General features: G+C 45.3%; 1 protein-coding gene across 3 annotated transcripts in view; it reads left to right on the plus strand.

The window, feature by feature from the left end:
• The window catches only part of SEPTIN3 (septin 3), a 36,858-nt gene extending 20,364 nt beyond the window's left edge, over positions 1 to 16,494 (plus strand). The window contains exons 6-10 of one of the 3 annotated variants that reach the window (XM_084621337.1): positions 423 to 540; positions 2,662 to 2,757; positions 5,894 to 5,993; positions 6,445 to 6,496; positions 8,071 to 16,494. In XM_084621337.1, the coding sequence (XP_084477463.1) occupies positions 423 to 540; positions 2,662 to 2,757; positions 5,894 to 5,993; positions 6,445 to 6,496; positions 8,071 to 8,206 (502 nt within the window). In that variant the 3' untranslated portion in view covers positions 8,207 to 16,494. The remainder of the gene's footprint in view (positions 1 to 422; positions 541 to 2,661; positions 2,758 to 5,893; positions 5,994 to 6,444; positions 6,497 to 8,070) is intronic. The other 2 variants (XM_084621338.1, XM_084621339.1) reach the window with 2 other exon arrangements.
• The last annotated feature ends 202 nt before the right edge of the window (positions 16,495 to 16,696 follow it).

Below are 16,696 nucleotides of genomic sequence, written 5' to 3' on the forward strand. Positions count from 1 at the left end.
CCTATGGACCAGTCACATGTATCTCACCACTCCCTCTCTATGTAATGTCCTCCACAAGTCTCTCCTATCCCATGCATCACTCCTATATACATCCCACTCTGCGTCTTTCATCTCCCCCATGGGTCATGCGTAGGAATCCCACTGTTGTTTAACTTTTCCCTACTGGGGTCAACACTGGGAGGGCTGTACAGAAAAGCATTAGACTGGGATAGCCAGGCCAGCTCTCCCCATAGTTTTTTCTTCTTCTAGGCATTGAGTGAGGAGGAAGGAGAAGCGATCTAATGGGAGCATCTCTTGGGGGATATGCAGGAGAGCTCTCCCTTCTCCCTCTCGTCTGGACTCTGGGAGGGGGAAGAGCGGAGCCAGCGTTAAGGGTGATGTGGTAAAATGACTCTCACTTATTCCTTTTTCCTGGGCTGCAGCTTGCGACCCCTGGACCTAGAGTTCATGAAACATCTCAGCAAAGTAGTAAACATCATCCCTGTTATCGCCAAGGCAGACACCATGACTCTGGAAGAAAAGACTGAGTTCAAACAAAGGGTGAGTACCACCATGCCTGTGTGGAGTGAGTCTTTCCCAGTCTCACCCGTCCTGGCAGGAAGGTGGGAAAGGTGGTTGTATCCTTCAGACTGGGATTATATTGTCTTGACCACTCAGACATCCTGGTGTTTCCCTCCATGGTTCGGAACAGCATTCAGCTGCTGCCATGGGATACAATATTGGACTCTTCTCCACTGACAGAGTCCAGCTATCGTGTAACCTTAAAACAGGACCTGGTTCTGTGTCAATGTGGGGTGTGTGCGATGATCTGGGTGTGCTCATATGGTAGAAGATTGCCTAAATCATTCAGATTAATATGGGGAAGGCCACTTTTCCAGCTGTTACGATATCACAGCAATTCAGCTCTTTCCCAAGTCGCTGTACATTCCTGACAATATGGCCTTGTCATTAATATAGGGGGAAGGGTAGCATAAAATCCCTCCTTGATAGCTGGACTGGATTGCCTTATCTGTAAAGGGTTAAGCAGTTCAAATAATCTAGTTGGCACCTGACCAGAAGGATCAATGAGGAAAGAAGATACTTTCAAATCTGGGGGGGAAGGATTTGTTTGTTGTTCTCTGTGGTGTTCCCTCTCCGGACCGAGAAGCCAAGCAGGTACAATAGCTCCTGAAACATATACCTGGAATAATCCATCTAAAACCACAGAAACTGTGAGTAGGGCAAGGAAATGCATTAGGTTATCTCTTGTTTTAGCTTATGAATTTCCCTATGTTACAGAGGTAGTTTCATTCCTGTTTTTATAACTGTGAAGCTGAGCACAGAAGGGAATCCTCTGTGTTTAAAATCTTTTTATTACCCTGTAAAGTTACCTTCCATCCTGATTTTGCAGGTGTGATTCTTTTACTTTTTTCTTTATAATAAAAATTCTTTTTTAAGAACCTGATTGATTTCAGTGTCCTAAAGAAAAGGGGTCTGGTTGAGCTCATGTTGCTAAGGCAACTGGTTGGTATTTTAGTCTCAAGCCTTCCTAGGAAAGGGGGTGAAGGGGCTTGGGGGGATATATTGGTTGGGGGGATGATTCCAAGTGACCCTTCCCTGAATTTTTGTGTAAATCACTTGGTGGTGGCAGCAATATACTGTCCAAGGACAAGGAAAGGAATTTGTGCCTTGGAGAGTTTTTAACCTAAGCTGATAGAATACAAGCTTAGGGGGTCTTTCATGCGGGTCCCCACATCTGTACCCCGGAGTTCAGAGTGGGGGGGTACCTTAACAGGCCTTACCCAAGAACATGCTTGCCCTTTAAATGAACCTTTGAAAAACATGTGCCCACAGTGGGTCAGAGCTGACATTAGGGTGACCGGATCTTCCGATTTTATAGGGACAGTCCCAATTTTTGGGTCTTGGCTCCTATTACCTCCCACCCCCGTCCTGATTTTTCACACTTGCTGTCTGGTCACCCTAGCTGACATTAACATGTATCTGTGCTAGTGAACCCCACCTCTGAGCTCAGATTAATCAACAGGAGAATGGTTTCAGAGTAGCAGCCGTGTTAGTCTGTATCCGCAAAAAGAAAAGGAGGACTTGTGGCACCTTAGAGACTAACAAATTTATTTGAGCATAAGCTTTCTTGAGCTACAGCTCGTCCAAATGATCCTAAGGAAATGATCAACTAAGACCACAAAGAATAATGATGAATGGTCTGCTAGGGGCACCACAATGGAGAATTTAAAATGAGTGGATCTTCTGGTGAACTGAAATCTACTAGAGATCATTTGGGGCAAAAACTACCTGGTGGGCTGCATCTATCGTGGAAGAGCAGCTGTTTCTATGCTGAAGTCTCTCAAAGGGCATCTGTCACCGTGATGGCAAGGGTTTCACACCTGTGTTGTGACCTGCCAAGATGTCTTTCTGCTGATCCCTGTTCTGTGACTGGGTTATTAATCCTTCATAACCCTGACCCATGGGGCCAGCGAATAAAGTCCAATCTCTTGCCAGCACTGCTGTGTGTCACAACTGTATCACACACTCCTTCAGGAGTATTTCCTGCAGGCGCCTTCCCTTTGAGAATGTTGCAGCAGGAATGTAATACCACTGCACCCTGCTGTCTGCCATAATTCAATGCTTGCACTGCTTTTTACTTTCCAATGTTTCCCTGCCCAGGTGCGCAAAGAACTGGAGGTGAATGGGATCGAGTTTTACCCCCAGAAAGAGTTTGATGAGGACCTGGAGGATAAAACAGAGAATGACAAAATCAGGGTAGGACACACCATATAATGAGAGAGTATTGAGGAGTGGTTAGATTTCACTGAGTGCAGAATGGAGACAAATCACTCTAGTTTTCAAAGTGCTTTGAGATCCTTGGATGAAAGATGCTATAACGCAAAGTATTATTATTATTATTGTTTATATCCGGTAGGGAGGATGGGTTCTTTTATCCTTTCTAATTTAATTTGCATTGGCTCCGTTCATTATCACCATAGAGTGCAGTGACTGCTGAATTTAAGAGGACTATTTGTTTCACTTCATCTTGCTGGTCACTGGGTTTGGGCTGGGTTTAGCTTCCCATGTGAGCTGTTGCTATTTAAGCCCCAACTTCTTCTCAGCTTGACCCCTCAAATTCTTATTTTTGGGGGTCTCCCAAGTAAAAATTTGATCATATTTCCCTTCACATCAACCATCATTGCAGTATTCTCCTGTAGAAATGATGGGGATATCTGCAGACCAACCTCTAGGAATCTGGGGACATCTGTAGAAGACATTTCCTTTTGGGGGTTTATGAATTTCATTTTGGGGGGGTACTTTTAGCAATTTTTGAGTTTTGTGTAGATATCCAAAATTGGTGGGTTTGGGGGTTTCTCTATGTATACACTAGGCTTTGCAGAATTCAATTTTTATTTTTTTCATAATTTTGATGGGTAATATCAAAGTTTATTTTTAAGCAGTTTTTTCAATTAAAATTTTCACAGTGGGTAAAATTGGGGTGCTGGTCAGATGATAGGGAAGATAGGACAATAATTATTGAATGATCGTGGATGTTGAGATTCAAAAAGTTAAAGCTTTATAACCATTCAAACACAAATTGTCAATATCACGTCAAAATATAAAAAGTAAATATCCTTAAAATCAAACCCTAATAAGTTCTCAAACAGCATTTTTCTTACTTTGTCTATCTGTAAATTTCAATTATTATCTGTGGAAATATTTTTCATCAGTTTGGGTGTCCCTTAAATTGATGTTTACCTACTTTTTTTTACCAATAAAAATCTAATTCTTCCAAGCCTATATATACTGTATATATTATAGGCATTACTCATTACAGTCGTATATACTGTAATAAGCAATCTCTTTGTAATGTTCCCTACTGCACTTTAATGTAGCACTGTTTCAAGCAGCATTACTTTAAAGTGCACTTGGGAACCTTTAGTGCGCACCAGCAGGGTCTACACAGACCAATTCATGTGCAACACATTTGCGTGCTCTAGAAATCATACCCCGTGTAGACAAACCCTTAGATACAAGTAGCCATTTCCAATGTTTCCCCCGTGTTTATTGGATGAACACTGATTTCATTTTTTAATTGGGGTGTTTTACTGGTGTTTATCAGTTAATACTGAAAATCAGAAGCCATAAACTTATGGAACATTGTGGAGACCTGCGAAAACCTATGGAAATATTGGGGGATCTGCAGACTGACTTATGGAAGCAAGGGATTTCTACCCAACATATGGAAGTGTCGGGTACCTCTGGGGACTGTCACATTTATAGAACTAGCTGCACCTCTCCCCCCTCTTGGTATTTCTTCACGGCAGAGTAAACTTGGAGGATTGGCACCTGGGTTAGCCTACCCTAGGTGTGAATGGTCCCTCCAAAGTTATTGTGTCCTCATTGATGCTGCAGTCCCCTGTGCATGTGTGTTGCTAGGACTTATGGGGGTGGGGGTTGGCGGAGGAATCTCCCATGGTTCTTTGTGCTGCAGTGAGATGAGCCACTCTATGATTCTTTCCCAATGAATTGTGGGAGAAGTTGTCTGTCCTTTTGGCCAGATGGGAAGAATTGTGGGAAGGTATTGGAGGACTCTCAGTATTGGAATGATTTAGTCTGTGTCCTCACTGCAAAATGAGCGGGTTACCAGCCTCACTCAGCCGTTAGCCTATACCCCAGGACAGGACAGCTAGCTGGGGTTGAAAGCACCGCTAAACTTGGGTGACAGATTTTTATGTGTGGAAGGGAGGAAAGTTAGGGGCAACACCTGAGTAAAAGGCCAAGTTAACTCTGCAGTGAAGACATACTCCCTGAGTGCATCTCCTCAGGTGATAGGTACAGGCAAAAGGCCTATCTTGGGGTTGGAATCATGTGATTCTTCCACTCTGAGCCAGGGACCTGGGTAAAATACTCCATGTATAGCAACCTCTTATCACTAAGTGATACAGTAACCTGCAGCCTCCTTAAAACAACATAGAATCATAAAATATCAGGATTGGAAGGGACCTCAGGAGGTCATATAGTCCAACCCTCAGCTCAAAGCAGGACCAATCCCCAATTTTTGCCCCAGATCCCTAAATGGCCCCCTCAAGGATTGAGCTCACAACCCTTGATTTAGCAGGCCAATGCTCAAACCACTGAGCTATCCCTCCCCTCTTCATTGAATGGAGCACTAGAGAAAAAATAGGATTGTAGAACAACTAACAGTACGTCTCTCCTACCTAGGATCCTATTGTCCCATACTGGTAGGCCCAATACCTAGGTAGGCCTATGCACACACACGCACACACTCTTTGTCTTGCAGGAGACTTAGTCAAGTGTTGGTGGCTTTTGCCCTCTGGGTCAGAAAGTTTCATACCCTGGCAGCAGAGTGAGCTAGAGTTGTCAGAGTGAATAGTTCTGGCATTGTCCCTTTAGGACTCATAGGTGACCATCTTGAGCCATCTCCTCTTTCCTTCTGGAAACCACCCCAGAGAGACCTCTTGGGAGAAATAGTTACACCAAAATATGAGTGCAGCAAACACCAGGCCAAAGTCAGGCCAGCATATAGTATTAATAAATGATTTCAGAGAGCTCCATATTCATCACTTCTTTGATTCAAAAATGCTGGTCACATCTGCCGACTCACCTAGAACAATACTGCACCCATCTGCAGAACCCATGGAATCACTGGGAAACTCTGCAGGCTCAGCTATGGCAACAGCTGTAAACAACTGTTGAAATGCTAGGGCTATTATCATATTCAGCAGTGGCCGGTCATTGGCAGTGAGTGCCTGTTGCCCTGCAGAAGACCGCATGCTGGAGGGAGAAGGGTAACAGGGGGAAGGGTGGAGAGAGATTAGTATATCTCATTGTTGTCTAGTGCGCAGAGGAACAGCTTGACTAGGCCTGTCTACCTGTGTATCTCCAGCAGGAAAGCATGCCGTTTGCAGTGGTGGGCAGCGACAAGGAATACCAAGTAAATGGCAAAAGAATCCTGGGCAGGAAAACTCCCTGGGGCGTCATTGAAGGTAAATAGGTCCATCCTTTTGAGATGGATGTATCTACGTAGGCTCAGGCACGCAAAGCTCCAGGTACTACCCCTTGCACCCATAGTTAAACATATTTTTTAATCAAAATTAAAAAAAGATATTTTCAAACACCGCTGCTGAGGGGAATTGGAACTACCACTGTGGACAATTGGAACTATCACCAACTGGCAGGGTATTGCGGCCACTCTAGAGTAGAAGAGGTGCCACACTGGGGCCCATGAGGTCACTTCCCTTTTCAAGTGACCCCTCCCTCATGGTTTTAAGAACTGACAAGCCCAATAGACTGCATGTGATGCACAAATAGAACTATATGCCCTGTTTGAAATATAAGATTTGTGCCCGTCTGCCCACTGCCTTGACAACCACCCCATGCGCTGTACTAATGAAGGGTTTTTTTAACACCCCACTCCCCAATTTTCTCTGTTTACAGTGGAAAACCTCAATCACTGTGAATTTGCCCTACTTCGAGACTTTGTCATCAGGTGAGGCCAGCAGTTATGCAACTGTATATTCCTGATGAGAAGGGCTACAGTACTTACTTAACCGACTTTCAGATAGAATTTCCTAGTGACGAAAGCCATGATAATGGAACAGTCTCCAACCGGATGAAAGTCATATTTCTTCAGACAATTCAAGCTGGGCTGACTACTAGAGGGAACAATCTTAAATTAACTAATGGACAGGGCAACCTAGCTGATCTTTAATTTCTATGCTTGCTATGCCAACAAGGGGGCTAGTTGTGATGGTGCTCGGGTGATGTAGATGGCCTGTGTGACAACGAACGGGAGTGACACCCTCCCCCATGCCCCATTATACAAACACACAATAGATGGGAACACTTTTTAGTTGCTCCTGACTTAGGGCTGTGTTGGAATCAATGACAAAGAAGGAAAGACTCTTCAGTCCATTCCCAATCCCCAGACCATGTAGTCCTTCTGATCTGGGGATGAACTAGAATTGACCAAGAGATAAAAAGCTCCATATCCCCAGTCTCCAGTCCCCCTTCTCTCAAGTTCATGCATGGAGTGAAGCCCTTTCAGGAGAACTGACATCTGTCTGAAATTCTGTGGGAAGTCCCATAGTTTGAAGGCATAGGTGCTAGAACTACGGGTGCTGGGGGTGCTGCCGCACCCTCTGGTTTGAAGAAGTTTCCATCATATCCAGGGTTTACAGTTTGGTTCAATAGTTCTCAGCACCCCCCCACTATAAAAATTATTCCAGCACCCCTGTTTGAAGGTAATTTCTATGCCCTATAAACTAATAAGGTAGGTTTTTTTCAGAAGCCCAAATGTAAATATACGTCAAAGTTAAAAACCATTCCCCTGTATGCTTTCTGTTGTCATGGTGTTTTGGCATCTGGGAGAGATGAAATCTCAGATTGTGACACAGTGATGTCATGGTGACATCACAATATTGCATTGTTTGTCCCTCACAACAAATTCCTAATGCTGGTACCACCTAGCTGTCACTGTTGGGCTTTTCCCAAATCTTTCAATAAAAGGTGGTCATTAAACAATGGTGGTCAAAGCCCAGGAGTTTTCTGGCAGTTAGTGACTGGTTGGAAGGAGCTGTGGCTGTGGGGACTCTTCCAGTGGGACTGGTGCGAACAGCACAGCTACTGTGGGCTCCACTGCACAACTGACCAGATGCATCATGGGGAAGTTTTACATTCTTTGAAGCCTCATGTATTGGCTGCTGCTGGAAGATTGATGAACCAGAAGTCTTAACTGATATAGCAGGATGCAGAATAGCTGACTCAATGGACCATTGATTGGCCTGATCTGGTGTAGCAGGAGATAGCATATTGCACTGGCACGGCCAATGATTTGAGCCAGCTTGACATATCCTGTGTGCCTATTTTATTTTGCTGACTGATGCAGTTTCAGTTGGCTAATGTATTATGGCCTCCATAGAAAATGAATGTCCTGTTCATTGGCAAGCCAGACTGGAGAAACTGTCCCATTTATCTTGGAAATAAAATAGACCCAGAAAGAATAACATTGACGCAGCCGATTTTTTTTCTTACCCTCCTTCTGTCTCCCTCTGCCTCCTGCAGGACCCACCTGCAAGACCTAAAAGAAGTGACGCACAACATCCACTATGAGACCTACAGGGCCAAGCGGCTGAATGACAATGGGGGGCTCCCCCCAGTGACCGCCGAGACAGAGGAGAACCACGAAAGTAATCTGTGAATCACTCCTCCCACTGTCTGGATATTACAACCCGTCCCAGCTACCTTTGAGTTTACTGTAGGCCTGTCTTCAAAGCATGTGGCACATCCTCTGTGTGTGCGTTTATGGGAGAAGGAGCAGGGGCTTTCCTTTCTCCTTCCCAGAATGTCGTCATTCGCGGTTTCTTGCACAGGCTGTTTGTTGTCTTCCCCCTCTCTCGTGTTCTGTGGTTCCGTTGCGTGTCTTGGTTGTGGGAAGTAGCGGAGGGAATGCCGGGAGATTTGATTTCTGGGGTTTGGGGGGTTTGGGGAGGATGTCTTGGTTCTGTGTTTGCACATTGGAAAAGCATAGAAAGACTCCAAGGACAGACAGATTGATCAATGAGCACAGTGCCTTCCGAATGGTGGTGGCATTGGAGAACCTCTTCCTGCATGTGAGTGGAGTTCCCTGGTGTGGGTGGGGAAGGTAGGCGGTTGATTAGGGGGAGTGATAGGTGACTACGGCATATCTCTTTTCTCACTGAGGCCTGTTAAAAAAGGGAAGGGGGGGGAGTTAGTGGTAATTTGTGGCTGGGAGGAGAGCATATTATCATATTTTCCAGTCCATGTTCTTACTGGGAGATGCGTGGTGGTGGTGGGAAGTGAGCACAAATTAGATCTTGGACCTTAGGGTTTCATTGTAAGATCTAGCAGCTGTTGTTTTACCTTCCTATCACAGGTGTCTGGGAGGAGAGAGACTACGAAAAACCAGGAACACTAATTGAGGGACAAATCCTGAGGTCTTCACTCAGGGCCAAATAGTGGCATTTAGCCACTGCCCTGGAATTGGTAGGGTGTCTCCCTGCCCCAGCAGGCAGGGGGTCCGGGTAGGCTGCCCCATCTTTTAGGATACTTCAGCTTGCTGCCCCCAGTGTGCTCGGCCCACTTTGCAAGCCAATGCAAAGGGTGAGGAGAACAGGCCTGGGCATAGCTCTATTGCTTCCCTTCCTGTGGGGCAACATACACCTGCTGGGACACAGCAGAGGGGCAGGCCCTGCACTCCCCTGCAATTGCGAATGCCCCTTGCAAATGACACACAGGGTAGGCTGCCTGCGTAGTCACCCATGCAAGGGCCACCCAAAATCTGGCCCCCAGGAGTTTACTCAGACAGAACTCCCAACGAAGCAAATGGGCCAAGCTGAGTCCTCACACGGTTTTTACCCAGTATTTACTTGGACAAAATTGCCCCTGAAGCCATGGAAGATGTGCCTAAGTAAAAAAATGAATGAGGGCCTTGGAACGTGTCCTAGAGTTAAATGCTTGAAACTATGCCAACACCAGTAAGTGTGAATCACACGTACTAGTGTGAACATGAGGCCATCCCTTCTTTCCTTAGCACAAAGAGCTGGCTTCACTGGAACTAACTCGTGGACAAACTGGGCAGAATTTTGGCTGGCCTGCTGGTCTTGGGTCAAGTGATCCCCTCTACACCCACCAGTCCTCGGCACACTCTCACTAGTTAGTTATTGAGGACATCAGAGGATGTATAGAGGGGGAGAAATATGCACTAAGGGAGGGTGAATGAGAAGGGAAAAGGGACATTAGCAGCAGAGGAAATCATCATTTCCAGGACTGGAGTGAGTTTCCACACAAGAACAGCTCCTAATTCTGTTGGGAAACATCATGGGGTCCCTTTATCTGCTGTATAGGATTCTGCTTTTAGGGAAGGACGAGAGAAAAATACACATGACCCTTGCCCCCCGCCCCCTCAGCCAGGACCACCCACTTTTGACGTAGTGCTGGATACCAGTCCTTGAGCAAGTGAGAACTATGGATACCTTGTGAGGTTCTTTGCAGATTGTCCACACTGGGAACCTTTCCACAGGCTTACCTCCGGGCCCAGAGCCTCTGCTGTGCTTTTGGATTCTTTGGGATGAAATGTGGGCATTATAGAGATGTAAAGTTAATATCCTATTCAATTGCTTTATGAAGAAATGCTTTTTAATCCCCTGGATTTCTTGCTCTAGGGATCCCTTTCCCCTTCCCAGTAACAGCTATATCATTCTCCATCTCTCAAACAAACGTGGTCAGTTTCTGCACAGCTTCCACGTGAATAGCGACTGCTTTATCAGTTTCCCCCTCTGATCTTCCAAGAGACAGCCTGGTATTTGATTAAGGGACTTGTCTCTCTCTCAGCACTGAGCCCTAGATTAGGCGTAGATGTAGTCACTGAATGGTTATATCAGTTTTCTTAACACTAAGGCCTCTACTTTGTATTTTACCTGTGGAGAAACAGCATTACATAAGAAAATAAGAATCGCCCTACTGGGTCAGACCAAAGGTCCATCTAGCTCAATATCCTGTCTTCCGACAGTGGCCACTGTCAGGTGCCCCAGAGGGAACGAACAGAACAGGTGATTATCAAGTGATCCATCCCCTGTCGCTCATTCCCAGCTTCTGGCAAAGAGAGAGGGATACCATTCCTGCCCATCCTGGCTAATAGCCATTGATGGACCTATCCTCCATGAATTTATCTAGTTCTTTTTTGAACCCTGTTATGGTCTTGGACATCACAACATCCTCTGGTAAGGAGTTCCACAGGTTGACTGTGTGTTATGTGAAGAAATACTTTATTTTATTTGTTTTAAACCTGCTGCCTATTAATTTCATTTGGTGACCCCTAGTTCTTGTCTTATGAGAAGTAGTAAACAATGCTTCCTTATCTACTTTCTCTACACCAGTCATGATTTTATAGACCTCAATCATATCTCCCCTTAGTCGTCTGTTTTCCAAGCTGAAAAGTCCCAGTCTTATTAATCTCTCCTCAGATGGAAGCCGTTCCATAACCCTAATAATTTTTGTTGCCCTTTTCTGAACCTTTTCCAATTCTAGTATAGCTTTTTTGAAACAGGGCAACCACATCTGCACGCCATTCAAGATGTGGGCATACTATGGATTTATATAGCGGCAACATGTTATTTTCTGTCCTATTATCTATCCCTTTCTTAATTATTCCCAACATTCTGTTTGCTTTTTGAACTGCCACTGCACATTGAATGGATGTTTTCAGAGAACTATCCACAATGACTCCAAGATCTCTTTCTTGAGTGGTAACAGCTAATTTAGACCCCATCATTTTACATGTATAGTTAGGATTATGCTTTCCAATGTGCATTACATTGCATTTATCAACATTAAATTTCATCTGCCATTTTGTTGCCCAGTCACCCAGTTTTGAGAGATCCTTTTGTAGCTCTTTGCAGTCTGCCTGGGTCTTAACTGTCTTGAGTAATTTTGTATCATCTGCAAATTTTGCCACCTCATTGTTCACCCCTTTTTCCAGATCATTTATGAATATGTCGAATAGGACTGGTCCCAGAACAGACCCCTGGGGGACACCATTATTTACCTCTCTCCATTCTGAAAACTGACCATTTATACCTACCCATTATTTCCTATCTTTTAACCAGTTACCAATCAATGAGAGGACCTTCCCTCTTATCCCATGGCAACTTACTTTGCGTAAGGGACCTTGTCAAAGGCTTTCCGAAAGTCTAAGTACACTATATCCACTGGATCCCCTTGGTCCACACGCTTGTTGACCCCCTCAAAGAATTCTAGTAGATTGGTGAGGCATGATTTCCCTTTACTAAAACCACGTTGGCTCTTCCTCAACAAATTATGTTCTTCTATATGTCTGACAATATTGTTCTTTATTATAGTTTCAACCAGTTTGCCCGGTACTGAAGTCAGGCTTACAGGCCTGTAATTGCTGGGCTCACCTCTGGAGCCCTTTTAAAAAATTGGCATCACATTAGCTATCCTCCAGTCATCTGGTACAGAGGCTGTTTTAAATATAGGTTACAGACTACAGTTAGTAGTTCTGCAATTTCACATTTGAGTTCCTTCAGAACTCTTGGGTGAATACCATCTGGTCCTGGTGACTTATTGCTGTTTAATTTATCAGTTTGTTCCAAAACCTCCTCTAATGATACCTCAATCTGGGACAGTTCCTCAGATCTGTCACCTAAAAAGAATGGCTCAGGTTTGGGAATCTCCCTCACATCCTCAGCTGTGAAGACCGATGCAAAGAATTAATTTCGTTTCTCCGCAATGGCCTTATCGTCCTTGAGTGCTCCTTTAGCACCTCAATCGTCCAGTAGCCCCACTGGTTGTTTAGCAGGCTTCCTGCTTCAGATGTACTTAAAAAAATATTTGCTATTACTTTTTGAGTCTTTGGCTAACTCTTCCTGCCTTGGAGTGGAGTCTTTAACACTGAAGCCCAAGCATTTCTCTATCTAGCTCAGCCGTTTAGAATGCAGCGAGACTGACAAAGATGGCAGACAGCTGCTGGAATCAGTCCAGCCTGACGACAATTGCAATGAGTTTGGTGATCTTTGATCCCAAGAGGATGCACGTCCCGTGATTAGTGGTCACCCCTTAGTAGTAGAAGAGCAGTAGGTCACATCTGAGATGGGTTTGCAGAGCTGAGTCATCCAGCACGGCAACCAGCAGAAAGGGCTGCAGGTCAGGACTGAGGTGTTCTGGAAGAGCTGTAGCAGCAGGGAGCGTTGCGGTTGAGATTGAGGTATGCTGGCAGAACCGCATGAAGCCCAGGACTGGAAGAGCAGGGAGCGCCCTAGAAGTGACATGCATTAGCAGAGCTGCGTCAGAGAAGCCTGCGCTGGGTCTGTGGTGTTAGCTAGTGCTATCACTGCAGGCCAAAGGGCTCTTCAGCATCTCTCGTCTGTCCATACAGATCGGCCGTTCTCAACGTTACTAAGTGTAAAGGCCCCATCAGCCCTGCTCTGTCCATCCATCCGTATCAACTCCTCCCAGCTCCATTGCACAGAGAGGGCCTTCATTGCTGCTCCTGTCCTTCCATTTGGGCCAGGCATTCTCAGATCTAGTGTAGGGCAAAAGCCTCTTCAGTGCTGCCTCCATCCATATCAGCTGTTCCCAGCCCTAATGGAAGGTGAAAACATCTTCTGTAGTGCTTCTCTTTAACTAGCCATTCACAGACTAATCCAGGGCAAAAACCACCACAGAACTACTCCTGTCTGTCCATCGAGCTCAGCTGTTTTAAACCCCACTGAAGGGCAAAAGCCTCTTCAGTGCTGCTTCTGTCCATCAATGCGTCTCAGCTGTCCTCAACCCACCCGGGACCTCTGCTCCTGAGCAGCCAAACATATCAGCTGTCCCCAGCCTTGCTGTGGAGTGAAGGTCTCTTCAGTGTTGCAGCTGCCCATAAGGCTTCATCTCAGCTGTTCTCAGCCAGCTGCTGGGGGAAGGCTGCCCCTGCCCATCCAGCAGGGCAAAGATTCCATCAGTGCTTCTCCTAGCCATTAGGCTGAAGGATGGAGCCTAAGCCCTGCCATGCTGGAGAAACTAAGGCTATGTCTACACTGAGATAAAATATCTGCCGCACCGCTGTGGCTGGTCTGGGTCAGCTGACTTGGGCTCAGGCTGCAGGGCTATAAAATTGCAGTGTAGGTGCTTGGCTGGAGCCCGAGCTCTGAAACCTCACGAGGGGGAGGGTCTCAGAGGCCAAGCTCCAGCCTAAGCCCAAATGTCTACAGTGCAATTAAACAACCCTGTAGCCCAAGCCCTGTGAGCCTGAGTTTGCTGCCCAGGGCTCTGACACTTGCTGTCACAGGTTTTTTATCAGTGTAGATGTACCCTAAGACACTCAAGCTGGCTTCCCCACTAACCGCACCCGTTCATGATGAACATACCGGGGTATTATCAACTCCAGTAACATCCGAGTTTCTTTGTGCAGTGGTAAGGCCATTTCTGCGTCTTTGGGGCCTGAAGAATGGTCATTGCAGAGTGCGGATACCTCCCTGGCTAACTGAGGGATGGCCAGCTCCAGGCCACATGCACAAAGGTGACCGCTTTTCCTTTGTCTGTCACTTGGATTATAAGTACTAGGGCCATGCTCTGTGATCTGTGTCAATGGGGCTTGCGTATGTGGAAGGAGGGTAGTAGATATGGTCTTCTGTGGAGGAACTTGGGCCTGATCGTCCAAGCAGGGATTCCAGTTCTCTTGTGCCACTCAAGGACCCCCTGTGTAAGATGATCTTCCTTAGCAGACGTTATTTTACTGGCACCCACACAATGTGCTGAGCATTTTCCTAACACATAGGGATCGATTGTCCAACCTTTTCTCAAGCAGGCAAATGTTTGCTCACGCAAGCAGCCCTAGTGACTTCAAAGTCTCTCTGACTCCTCCAATTACCAGGTATTCACCAAGATAAATATGGGTTGCACAACCTAGCCCATATGGGAAAGGATGGTCCAGTGATTAGGGCACTGGCTTAGGATGTGGAAGATCTCCTTTCAATCCCCTGCTCTTCCCAGACATGCTAGGTGACCTTGGGCAAGTCATTCAGTCTCTCTGTGCCTCAGTTTCCCATCTGCATAATGGGGATAATAATGCATCCCTGCCTCACAAGAGGAGAAATACATTACAGATTGTGAAGTACTTTGAGATCTCCTGATGAAAAGTGCTATATCAGAAATAGGTATTCTTATTATTACTGTACTGAGGGAAAAGTGTCATGTTAGCATGTTAACTAACATGTCTTAACTAACATGATGTTAAACATGGCTTTATCCTTGGTGTGGACCAGGACAGTTGCATTAAAAAATGTGTTAATTCATCATGGTTAATCCTATGGGGAACTAACCCTGACCAGCTCATGTTTTTAAACATACCTGTCCTTGTTCACACTAAGGACAAAGCTATGTAACACAGTGAGGTCCTATTCTATGCCTATGGCACCTACATGCTATAATAAATAAATAAATAATAATAATGAATAGCAGCAACACTGTGTTAGTTAACACATTCTCTAACAGGATGCTTTCATTCCCAGTATAGACAAGGCCTAAGAAGGCACCTGGAAAGAGGTAAACATATAAGTGAAGTGCTCAAGGACTGAACTGGCCATGTCTTGGTAAGAGAGAGTGTCAATGACAGCGTGTTGGGTTTTTTTTGTAAAATGTAAAAATTTCCCCCCAACGACACTTAACATTGTCTATCAGTAAATACAACTGTGAAAATTTTGAACCTCACTGGAAACATCAGAGGCTGATGCAGATCAGTTGCAGTAAGTTCTTCCCCGGAGAAAACACATTATTTAATGAATAATTATTTCTAATAATTACAATAACCACACTTTGTAAGTTTGTAGTGCTTTTTATCCAGAGATCTCAAAGCACTTTACAAAAGTGGGTAACAATTACTCCCATTTTACAGATGTAAACTGAGGCAAAGAGGTTACACAACTTGCCTAAAATCACCCAGCAAATCAGGGGCACAGCTGTGAATAGAATTCACGCCTCCTGAGAACCACAGCTATGCTGCCTCCCCCATCACCATGTGCTTTTAAAAACCAAGGGTGGGGAACATCCTTGAACAAACCACTTGTTGTTTGAACAAACAATAAGGAACCCAGGGTGACTTCTGAACGGGTTATTTCTTCCCCCAAAACATGGGCCAACCTCTGAGCATGCCCCTCTGATGTTGGCTGTCTTGCCCACCCTCTCTCCCCTTTCCAGCCCCCATATCCTTTATGCAGCACCTTCCCATGCAGTACCCCTGAGCTTAAGAAAGATATAGGGCTACTGATTTCAGAGCAAATGCCAGTGCAATGCAGTGGATGGATTGGTGATGCCCAGCAACAAAACAGGTGACTCCACTATTAAAGCTGGAAGTTCCCGCACAACGTATTTCAACTAATAGTGGGTGACAAAGCACCCCGAGTTTTCCTTTCTCCCCACTGCCAACCTGAAAATCATTTGGTGCATCCCAAAATCTGATGTACCTTATTACAGAACTCTACAAAGAAGAACGAAAAAAGTCCCTTAACAATCAGGGGACATCTACTCCCCTTCTCCCCTTTGACGTTACTTATGAATCTGGATGGCAGCTCCAGGGCACCAAGGCTTACAGGGCAGAGAGTGAAAAGAAATAAATGCTGACTCCTGCCTTGGTTCTGGAAGTACTGTGCCACCATCAGCCATTCAAGACGCACCCACAGGTTTTCAGAAATCTAGACCCCACTTCTTTCTTTTGGAAGCAAGTGCAGTGGCAGACAGTTAATTTTACTTGAGAGATGGAAGAGCAAGAAATGGAAGCATGAACAAGCAAATGAAACCGGGTTCCTGGCACACCCGTCCCCTGACAGTATCACGATGGAGTCTTCTTGTATCAGTCCAGTGCTGATCGAGCAAGAACGAAATCACACAAACTTGTGGTGTAAATGTCGCTAGACTTAACTTTCTATCTGTGTTGTATGATTAAACAAAATGTCGCCATTTGAACAAGTGCCTGTCTTGTTTCTTATTTGTTTTTTTTTTTTACACTTTTGCCCTCCCCCCTACAGTTAGAGTTGCCCCAATCCCATGCAATATCTGTCTGGAACTATCCTTGTGTAGCTCAATCCTGCACCTACAGGCAGGGGCCTGTCCAGGTAACCGGAATAATAAAAAATAAGATCTGGAAAAGAGTGGTTAGATCACATCTTGC

This window comes from Lepidochelys olivacea (genome assembly GCF_965140295.1).
Source record: "Lepidochelys olivacea isolate rLepOli2 genome assembly, chromosome: 1".
In the NCBI taxonomy this organism is placed as follows: domain Eukaryota; kingdom Metazoa; phylum Chordata; order Testudines; family Cheloniidae; genus Lepidochelys; species Lepidochelys olivacea.